Source organism: Sapajus apella, unplaced genomic scaffold (assembly GCF_009761245.1).
Source record: "Sapajus apella isolate SASKATOON/1434 unplaced genomic scaffold, GSC_monkey_1.0 scaffold6, whole genome shotgun sequence".
In the NCBI taxonomy this organism is placed as follows: domain Eukaryota; kingdom Metazoa; phylum Chordata; class Mammalia; order Primates; family Cebidae; genus Sapajus; species Sapajus apella.
The window spans coordinates 38,411,949-38,423,624 of NW_022436946.1; the positions used below are offsets into that span (position 1 = coordinate 38,411,949).

General features: G+C 43.2%; 1 protein-coding gene across 1 annotated transcript; it reads right to left on the reverse strand.

Moving 5' to 3' along the window:
* Positions 1-2,503: 2,503 nt before the first annotated feature.
* Positions 2,504-10,837, reverse strand: MFSD4B (major facilitator superfamily domain containing 4B). Its single transcript, XM_032275022.1, is given in 5 exon segments — positions 2,504-4,297; positions 4,299-5,442; positions 6,756-6,872; positions 8,254-8,422; positions 10,423-10,837. Coding segments are annotated over 5 exon segments (1,620 nt in total). The 5' UTR covers positions 10,513-10,837; the 3' UTR covers positions 2,504-4,197.
* Between the last annotated feature and the right edge of the window lie 839 nt (positions 10,838-11,676).

Consider the following 11,676-nt stretch of genomic DNA (forward strand, 5'->3'; position numbering starts at 1 on the left):
AACAAGCTGGGCGCGGTGGCTCAAGCCTGTAATCCCAGCACTTTGGGAGGCTGAGGCGGGTGGATCACGAGGTCAAGAGATCGAGATCATCCTGGTCAACATGGTGAAACCCCGTCTCTACTAAAAATACAAAACATTAGCTGGGCATGGTGGCGCGTGCCTGTAATCCCAGCTGCTCAGGAGGCAGAGGCAGGAGAATTGCCTGAACCCAAGAGGCGGAGGTTGCAGTGAGCCGAGATCGCGCCATTGCACTCCAGCCTGGGTAACAAGAGCGAAACTCCGTCTCAAAATAAATAAATAAATAAATAAATTAAAAAAACAGAAGGAATAAGTTCTAGTGTTCAACAGTACAGTAGGGTCATTATAGTAATTCTCCTGCCTCAGTCTCTTGAGTAGCTGGGATTACAGGTGTGCACCACCACACCTGGCTAATTTTTTTTTTTTGAGACAGAGTCTTGCTGTGTCCCCAGGCTGGGGCTTAAGTGCAGTGACTCAATCTCAGCTCACTGCACCCTCTGCCTCCCGAGTTGAAGCAATTCTCCTGCCTCAGCCTCCTGAGTAGCTGAGATTACAGCTGCATCACCACACCTAGCTGATTTCAATATTTTTAGTAAAGATGGGGTTTCACCATGTTGGCCAGGCCAGTCTTGAACTCCTGACCTCAGGCATTCCACTCTCTTCGGCCTCCCAAAGTGCTGGTGTTACAGGCAAGAGCCACCACGCTCGGCCTAATTTTTGCATTTTTAGTAGAGACAGGGTTTCGCCATGTTGACCAGGCTGATTCAAACTCCTGACCTCAGGTGATCTGCCCACCTTGGCCTCCCAAAGTGCTAGAAGTATAGGTGTGAGCTACCACACCTGGCCTCAACTGCATTTTAATAGGTTAAAAGCACAGTGATAAGGGAAATAAAATATTGAGAGGAAAAAAAAAGGCATAACTCTTGAGTTAACTCACCCACTGTCCCACAAACAAAAAAGATTCTCCTGTATAAGATTTGTTGGCCTGGGTAATGGGGCATATTCCAGCCCCATACTAGCTGTGCCTGTAATCACGTTCAGTGATTGCTGAAGCTTTTCTCCCCCAGCTCATAGTTGTTGGCTTTTTGTTTTTTAGAGAAGGAGTCTCTTTCAATTTTTAGAGACAGGGTCTTGCTATATTGCCCAGGCTGGTCTCAAATTCCTGAACTCAAGGGATACTTCCACCTTGGCTTCCTGAGTAGCTCGGATTACAGGTGTGAGCCATCATGCCCTGCTCTTAGCTCACAGCTTTTAGCTCTTTCGAAAATCTCTATTTTACAGGTACCTGACTGTGGCAGACACGCTCTAAGGTAATCCCCAATGAGTCATATCCTTGTGCTAGCCTCTACTCTTGCTTCTAGATACTAGAATATGGTAAAGGCAATGGGATGTTACTCCCACAATGACATAACGTCATCTAAGACTCGTTTAGAGATCTCCTGCGTGCTTTGAAGAAGCTGCCATGTTGTGAGAGGCATCTGTGAGTGGACCACATGGCACAGAACTGTGGGAGGCTTCCAGAAGCTGAGTGGTGCCCAGCTGACGGTCAGCAAGAAACAAGGACCTCAGTCTACAAGAGTAAGAAACCCTATAAGCAGCCCTGTGAGATGGTAAATGTCTGTTGTTTTAAGGTGTTCAATTTGTTATGTGTTACCCAGCAATAGAACACTTGGGTATTTGTCAGTTAGGTATCAGCAGACACTTACCTAAGAACTGATCAGTAGGATGAATGCTAATTCTTAGAATTGTACTAAGTCTTTTCCTTCCAATATGGAACTTTCACAATGCCTATGATCTCTTATGACCATTCACATTTTGGTGTGTGGAACCATAGTGAATTTTCCAGTGTGGATTTTGAAATGTTCTGCCATGTTCTCATCATCCTCCTCCTCTCCCTGAGCTGCATCTTCTACCCTGTAACAGTAAATGCTGAAGGTGGAATTCCTCTTCTGCCAAGTAACTGCTACTGCCTAGTTTCCAACAACCTGAGAAAAAGCAGTAAGTGAAGCAGAAGTAATTTCCAAGTTCTAACTAAGGGAAAAGTACAGTATAAAAAGAGCAGAAGGGCTGGCGGGGTGGCTCATGCCTGTAATCTCAACACTTTGGGAGGCTGAGGTGGGTGGGTCACTTGAGATCAGGAGTTTGAGATCAGCTTGGCCAACACGGTAAACCCTCTCTACTAAAAATACAAGAATTAGCTGGGCATGGGGGCACATGCCAGTAATCCCAGCTACTCAGGAGGCTGAGGCAGGAGAATCGCTTGAACCAGGGAGGCAGAAGTTGCAGTGAGCCGAGATCATGCCACTGCACTCCAGCCTGGGTGGTAAGAGTGAGAGAGACAACGTCCTCCACCCACCCACCCTCCAAAAAAATAAAAAGAGCAAGAGGGTTTTAACCATTAACTTCTCTACCAGCCCTCTCCAAAGTTGTTAGGCCTTTACATGAACCAACATTGTGGCAGGCATATAAGGTGAATGGGCAGTGGTCAAGAAAGATGCTGTATTTTACTTAAGACAAAACAATTCCACATTTACAGAAATTAAGTAAAAGAAAGCACAACTACTCCAATCAGGTAGAAATTAGATGTTATTCAGCATAAAACTGGAGGAAGTAAACAAAATTTCATCAATTCTAGGCAGTTTTCAAAGGATTGTCTGCACCAATTTTGCCATGCACATAAGAAATACCCTTTCTGATCCTTGACTCCTAAGCCACCAAATCACTTTCTAATCTTTACTTTGGTTTCCCAGGTATTTCAAACTCAGGAAGGAGAATCTGTGGATGGGTGACACAAGTATTCCAATCACTGGAAAAGACTGTGCCTCACTGTAAATTACACTTGCAACCTGGTTTACAGTAATTACGATATGATCACCACCCAGATGTGGTGAAGAGCTAATCTTGAGCAAGGCTCAGACCCAGCCTCTGTTACTGAGGTAGGCAAAGGACCTCAAAAGACTCCATCTACAGCGCTACTTCTAATGTAACTCTGAAACAGCTTTTAAAATTAGAACATAGTGTGTCCAAATCCTATTTGAACACAGAATATTAGCATATAAAAATAACTTCTTTTTAAAATGTCTGTAGAGATAGTATCCTCTCCATAATTGAATGAATTACTGTATTTCACTGAATCTAAGCCACTGATTGTAAAACACATTATTTAATATATACATATGGGGAAAAAATGCCAATTGGACTTTGTCACAATGTTAAATGATCACTGATTGTATGTCATGCCCTAATTTCAGAGACTTTAAAAGCGTGGGGGCAAAAACTGCAACTTACGAGTCAATGAAATGCAGTACTAAATTCAGGTAATTATTCAAATAAGGTATTAAACATTAAGTACATTAAACTGACGTAATCACTTATCATTAGCACTTTTTTTTTGTCTTTTTTTCTTTTCATTAGCACATTCTTAAAGCTATTTATCATTTTGGTTTCACTTCTCATTTGACATGAAGAACGGTGGGGGGGGCCTTGTACTAATTTCTAGCAGACATTTTGCACAAACTTTAAAGCTTATGGATTCCCAATTTGGAAATCATCTCATTTTCATTTCTAGAATCACCGATCAGGAGGCGAGAAAAATGAGGCCTATGTTAAGTGAGAGGGCAAGGCTAGGAGTCAAGGCTTGAAGCCAGGCCCCTTGGGCCCTGTTCTGTGTTCTCTTCACTGAAGTGAGACATCAAATGAGTCATAAGCATTCTATGATCCAACCCTACAGATAAGGTAAAGCAATTAATAAAAGTATCTCTCCATTTTTCTTTTACGAAACTATTCTCAACTTTCCTGGCAAAGTATTGATACCTGATAATTTGTTCAACCAATGAATTCACCTCCTACACGGTCTCATTCTATGAGAATACCCAACTTCTCAAAGACAAACGCCTCTTTGCATGCTCTGAGGGGTAGAGACCACAAAATATTTCCTAATCAGTCACATGCCAAATACTAGCCTTATAACAAGATCCCAGTGTATGTGTTTGAGACCATTTGGTTACTTATGGAAGACTCTGGGAATTACAGAACATTTCAAAACTTTTTAGCATTCGCTATAATTGGATCTAGAAATTTTAATCCCCAAAGCATGGTGAAATTCTGCGAATGCTCTGCTCTGAATGGCCTCCTTAGAAGTGGCAATTATCAAGGATGTCAGTGCGTAATCCATCTTCTCTAAATGTTAGTCCCTTTTGTCCTGGTTTCAGGAAAGTGCTTCACATGGGAGTTGCCAGTATTAACAGGAGAGGACTCAAACACCACTGCATTTGATGGGCTGGTTACAGATTTCAGCTGTGGACTCTGTCAAACTATTTCCAGATGTCTCTATTACAGAATGCCTCATTGTATCATTCATTTCAATCACTTCAAAATCCATTTCATTCCATTTTTCTGCATCCTCCTCTTCATTCTCTTCCTCATATTCATTTAGCCCGGAGCTAGAAAGCAAAGCTTTCTGGTCCTCACTCTTTCTATTTTCTTTTCGCTGGCGATTAAGAGGTGAAGTGGCTAATTTATACATCACAGGAAATAAAACACCAGTGGCTACTGATGCTCCCAAAGAGGTATACAGCACTACAGGCAAATCAGGGTATTTTTCTTGAAGAATTCCAATCACTGCAGGAATAGCCATTTCTCCCAGGGCAGCACCAATTACAAAAAATGCTGCAGATTTCCCATGGATGGTCGTGTACTGTTCAATCCAAGAAATACCACTGGGAAATGTGGTTGCCATTGAGGCCCCATACACTGAAGTTGCTATCCAGAGACAAACTGGGTTCTTGTCAAAAAGCACCAGAAATAAAGATGAAGTCAGGCTGCCAATGTTACTCAACACAATCATGGTTCCAGGTTGTAAGCATGTAGCAAAAAAGATTGCCAGGCCCCTACAGGCTGCAAATGTCCCCCAGAAGATGGAGTTCAACCCAGCGGCTTCACTTTCTTTCATGCCAACATGGGTGGTTGCAAATGAGAAAACGTAAGAGCCATATGTTACCTCGGCTCCAACATAGAAAAAGAAGAACACAAAAAGGAGACAAAGAAGGGCGTTGTGATATTTTGCTCTTCGAGATGCCTGAGCAGATGCTCTTGCTTTTTCCTGCTTTGAGCTATTCTTTAAAAACAGAGCAAACAAAATGACAGAAACTATGCACATGTAAGTTCCGATAACGGCATAAGCCCACAGTAAATTCATATCATTAGGTACTCCAAACAGAACTCCTGAGTCAGCGTCAGATGATCGGTTGAGTGCAGGATGATGAAAGTCAGACTCTGTGTGGTTTTCAGCAGACACTGTCGGACCCAATGCCAGTTTAGCTAGCAGTGGAGCCAAAAAGGCACCCAAAGCAAAACAGAAGTGTAAGGCCTGCATATGTGGGGCTCCTTTGTCCCCCCAAAGAGCCAAGATAAGGACGTTACCACCTATCAATGAAAGATGGGAAAAATTATTTAAGTTAAACAAAGTCGCTTATTTTTTTTTTAAAGTTCACTTGTCAGAAAGGAAGTGAGTTTATTTTACACGGCACAAGCATTATAATATTCTAATTATCAAACACTGCAATTAAATCAACTCTGAAAAGGAACTCTAACCCACTACCACCAGACAACGCTAAGCATTATAACATCGCATACTCACAAATCGAACGCTACAGTCTAGTAAACCACTACCTCCAAGAGCCAAGGACACTAGCAAGAGGCTTTTTATAATGCAGTTCTAACATCAGACTGGGGAAGAAATATTCATATATTAATATTTTACATATATATATTTAGAAGGCAAAATTTTATCATCAGATAGTAGCCATACCAGAGTTTTCTGTACTTGCTCTTGGTAACCACTTGAGGAAAATTACTTACTTATGTATGTAACAGATGCAAAATGTACATCCAAGAACCTGAATACTCCAGGGTTCTGGTGTGCCCATTAGAGGAAACAAGCACACCATTTAGCAACTGCATTTATACTGTTTAAACATCTAGGAGGAGAAAGGCAAGAAGCAATACATCTTGGGCTATCTTTTTTTTCCAACAGATATTTTCAGATAAATATATAATTCCACCCTATAATTTCATAACCAAATTAAGCCTGAAGTAAAATAAAATATTTCCCCAACAGATCACATAACAGCAGCTCAGGGAAGGGAAGGGTAGAAAGCTGATTTTAGGAATAAACAAATGTCACCTGTGTTACTTAGTAGGTTTTAAAAGACATGACAATACGGGAAAAAATCTACCGCTGGAGGGCGGAAACTTTTGGGACAGAAAAGAACAGAAAAGAAAGAGAGTCTAGTCCACAGCACGAATCTCTCTTGGCTTGGAAGTCAAGGTACGTGTCAAGCTGGATTGCTGTTTCTATGCTTTCTCAGCCAAACAGTGGTTCCAAACTTGGTCAACTCCTCCCATATGAGCACGATAAAGTTCTACCCCAAAATGAAAGCCTATTCACCTGCACTGTAATTACCCACACAGGGCCTTCCCTGTTGACATTGTAAATCAACCATCTCTCATAGAGCAAAATTCTTTAAGTCCATTTCAGACTTGGCTGCTCAGAAATAGGCCCCCTAATTAGCAAGAATAGCTGCTAGAAGGCTGATTCATTCTGAGGGACTCCACGACCAACTCAGTAGGTCTGTGTCATTTTACGCGGCATTGCAAGTGATCGTTTAACATTATCTGTTGTACTTCTTCTAGTAGAAAGTCCCTACTCCCAGAGATGACACAAAGAGCTCACTAACCTGTATCCAGAATGCCCATTGAAGCACCAAAGACAGACATCATGACAGTGAGTAATGCTGCTGTCTTGCAAAAAGGAACAAGATAAAGACCAACTGTGGTAGCCAACATTGACACTCCTGAGAAGGTAGAAAGTCAACTATAAAAAATAATATCCATGCAAAGTCATAGATCAAGTCAACATCATAAATGTCCAAACATGCAAAATAAGGTCAGATTTAAATTAGGTAATGAGTAGATGAGAGTTTTCGCTTCTAAAAGTGGTTACGTTATTGGAATCTTTTATAATCTTTATGGACTATGAAATATAAAGTTATAACACAAATACATTTCCAGCACTGCTAATAATCCAACTGTAAATTATACCACAAGGCAAAGTTTTATACCAAAGGAGACAAGCCAAAATTAATTTAAATTATTCACATTGAAGAACCTAAAAGAAATTTTTAGACATGAGGCAAAAAATTAAAAAGACAAAAATAAAATGCAACTACTAGAGTAGGTTGTAGAAAAATTTACTAAATAAATTAGTTTGAGAAATAGGGAGGAAATGATAAGAAACATGTTCTTTCTACCCACTTTGGAAATAAGAGGGATTATTTATTAATTCATTAACAATAACAAATTATTATTCTTGCTTCCAAAAGAATTTTATCATATTAATCTAAATTTTCTCTAAATATTTCAATTTATTTTTTTAAAAGTATATGTTCAAAGCTTTGCCAGGCCAGGTGTGGTGGCTCACACCTGTAACTCCAACATTTTGGGAGGCTGATCTCTTGAGCTCGGGAGTTCCAGACCAACCTGGGCAACATGGTGAAACCCCAGCTCTACTAAAAATACAAAAATTAGCCAGCTGTGGTGACTCACATTGTGGTCCCAGCTAATTGGGAGGCTAAGGAGGCGGAGGTTGCAGTGAGCAGAGATCGCATCACTGAGCTCTAGCCTGGGCAAAAGAGGGAGAAAAGACCCTGTCCCAAAAAAAAAAAAAAGAAGCTTTGCCTCCTATTTCCCAGGTGAGACAGAGCCCTCTGGTGTTGTCCAACGATGACGTGGGGCAGTAGGGACAAAAACGTAGCCTACATCAGTTCACCCACCCTCCCATCTTCATTTCCAGTGCAGGGTGCAGGCTGGGCAGGGTCAAGGAGCTCCTGCTGATCTATGGTGGCCCCAGGAAATCTGCCTAAACCCCGATAAGCAGAGTTTTTTGGACAACCAGTATGTGATCCAGGAGCGGTATCTAAATTACAGTGGTTGGGAAGGCTAAGGATTGCTAACACAGTTTAGAGCTCATCTAAATTTCCAGAGGGCCCCAGCACAGATCTTCTCTAGCTGTCAAGGTGAAAGCAGGTACCAGGGAAACCCAACTGCCATTGAGGACACCTAAACACTACCCATTTCGGCTGCCAACCATTCTCCATGCTAGTGCTTTCATATTTTCAAAGACAAGTTGTAAATTCACTGACAGTCATAAAGAAAGTAAACTTAGCATTTACTTACCCAAAAGTAAAAAATGATTCATGACGTCAACAAGAACTCCACCAATCACGGAGCCACTCAAATATCCAAAGGCACGACCCACAAAAATGAAAGACAGACTACTGATATTTCGGTTCACATTTGTTGCCAAATCTTGAAACGTGGGTCCGAGTATAGCAACACTCAATCCCTGAAATTTACAAAGACAAAAGCTTTTACTTACAATAATTAAAATATTGTCTAACTATGTGGTAGCTTCTTCCACTATAAAAAAGGGGGACAGGGCTTGGGATTTACAATGTAATGCAGGGAATTAGACTACTGTTTTTTAGTTTTGACTAAAACTTTTTTTTGTTTTGACACCTCTCAATTTTTACGAAATTAATTTTGTTGTTGCAATCTTGTTTCTTTTCTGAACGATATCTTTAAAAGACTATTCTGTATTGTTAATAAAATGTAATATTAAAAAATACAGCCAGGTGTGGTGGCTCATGCCTGTAGTCCCAGTCATTAGAGAGGCTGAGGTGGAAGGATTGCTTAAGCCTTGAGGTTGAGGCCGTAGTGAGTTCTGACTGAGCCACTGGGAAACATCAAAACATCAAAATATTATTCTTTTTTTTGGTGTTGTTAAACAGCAATATTTCTGGATGCATATGGGGTCCTTCCCCTGAACTATACATATAAAACATGCAGGAGATAAACAATTTAAATGTTTCTAAATCTACACTTTTCTTCCAAGCCATCAGAATTACAGTCAGTAAAGGTTGCTTAGAAAATATTATATGCCCAAGTATGGAATGAGTTTAACAACACCACTTTACTCAGACAATGCAGTGTTAGCAAGAAGTAAGGATTACAGTTGACTTTCAAAGGAAATTCATTGGACACAAAAAAATGTTTCCTATCAGTCTACATTTCCAGAATATCGATTCTAATTGCCCTGCTCTGCTCTAAATGCATGAAGTGCGCCCCCTGCCCAATCATTAACAGTCCAAGACCAAGGACCAATGTGGGTCCAGGTGCACAGCAAGCACCTAGTACTTCGAGAGAAGTCTGCGCACAGAATCTAATCAAATTAGTTCATGTCTTCAAAGGATTTACAACAGACCTGACACTCAGTGAAGACTCACCAAAAGTCTGAAGTGATTTCTTTCTTCACCCCTCCCCACTGCCCCTAATCAAAATACTCTAAAGAAACAATTCTGGCTCAGAGTCCCTGAGATGCTAAGTGACCACAAATGACTCTTCAGAGGACTTATCCTCCCAACTCCCCAAGGATCATATATCAGGTGATAAGGGGCAGGTTTCCCAAAAGTGAATCAAGGGGCGGCCCAGGGTTTGGCAAAAGTCGCTTCTAGCCTTGCAGTTTGCTCCAAGAAAAACATTTAAGAATCTCAAGTTGGTTTTATTAATAAATAGGGCTGTGGGCAAAGCAAGAGACATATTCCTGGCTGGTTAAGTAACCAGCTGTGTGATCCAGAAAAGTCACTTTCCCCTCTGGGCCTATTCCCTTATCTGCAAAATTACGCAGTTGTACGAATTAAGTCAGACCACCAGGAAGAAGAAAAGCAGTTTTTCTGTGTAATAATTTGGGGGTTGAGTGACGGGGTGAGGAGAGCAGCGGCCAAAGCCCTGGGCAACTTGCAACCTTCCCATCCCACGAAGAAGCAGGAAGGCTCGCTGGGCCGGGCGCAGTGGCTCACGCCTGTAATCCCAGCACTTTGGGAGGACGAGGCAGGTGGATCACCTGAAGTCAGGAGGAGTTTGAGACCAGCCGAGCCAACATGGTGAAATCCCGCCTCTACTAAACATACAAAAATTAGCCAGGCATAGTGGCGGACGCCTGTAGTCCTAGCTGTGTGGGAGGCTTAGGGAGGAGAATCGCTTGAACCCGGGAGGCGGAGACTGCAGTGAGCCGTGAGCCCAGATCGCACCACTGCACTCCAGCCTGGGCAACAGAGCGAGACTCTGTCTCAATAAAAAAATAAAAAGGCTTGCTGGAGCTGAAAAACATATTCAGAAAATCTCTTGCACTTAACAGTAACACTCCAACTTTAGAAGTGTGCCCATTTTCCAGATGATGAAACTGAGGCCCAGACAGATTAGGTAACGCGCCTAAGGTCAGTTTGCAAGTGGCGAAGGCGAGACTCGAACGCCCTGGCCTGGGAGGGTTGCAGCCCGGGATCTCACCAGCCCCAGGAAGCAAGAAAACAGGATCACAGTGGTGAACCACCGCAGCATGCTCCCAGTCCCACCGCTCGGCTGGGAGACCGCCACCATCTCCGGCTCTTTCTCATTCTCCGCCGGGTCCTCAGGCTGCAGGAGCCGCTGCCCTGCAGCCGGGGGCCCAGCCCCACGGAGCTCCACTTCCAACTCCAGCTCGGCGGCTCCAGAGAAGGCGTCTTGCTGCCGCCGCGCTTCTCCGTTCTCAGCGGAATCTCTAGAGCTCGGAGACGAGCACGGGCCCCGCCCCCAGGCCCGGCTGTCCCTCGGGGAGCCACTTCCCAAGGGACCGCCCAAGCCGGGACTGGGAAGGCCAACTTCGCAACACGGCCGGTGTTCCGGTCAGCGGACGCGCGCCCTGCGGCACACAAGGCGCCTGCGCGGGTCACGTGGCAGAAACGCTGCCTCTTGCCAACCGGGACCGCGGCTCAAGCCGGAAGTTGATGTGGTTGCCTAGGAGACTGGACGCGGCTCTCTAGCCTCGGCATCTTGCTTAGCTGAGCCCACAGAGGCTGGCGGATGTGCGCCCCGTGGCGGAGCGAGCTGAAGCCGCAGCCCCGGACCAGAGAATCGTGAGGTAAAACGCGGCCAAACCATTATGAGGAAAATGGGCCAAGAATTGAGCGACAGCGCCTCGCGCCGGCTCCCCGGGTCTCCTGCGGAGCGGAGGGAGCCTGAAGATCTGGTCCTTATACAACTTTTTGAAATCCCTGAGATGTGTCGTGATTCGTTCATCTTTCACTCCACATATTTGTTGAATTTCATTAAGTTTTCACGTATTTTATCTCAACTCTCACAAAACTCCAGATTCCACATTATCCCCGTTGTACAGATGGAAAGATTAAGTCACAGAGAGTAAGTAACAATTTGCCCAAGCTCAGTCATCAAATTAGTGGCCCTAAATAAACAGTGTAGCTCAAGAAAGAAACCGGGATCCAAAGCTGTGGTTTCAAGCACACTCCCACCCCAATTCCTGAAATAATTCCATCGTTGTAAAGAAGAGGAGCATGGCATCGATTTGAGGAATTGCTTCCTTTTGCTCTTTAACAAAGCGGACCACAGCCTGAAAAGGTCATATACTTTTCTTTATCGTCTATTTGAAATGTTCTTTTCCACCTGATTCTTCCAACTTTCATCCACTTAGGTTCACAGACTACGAATCTTAGTCTTACCATTCCTTGCATCCTTGCAACTCATCTCTCCAGCCTTATTCATTTAGTC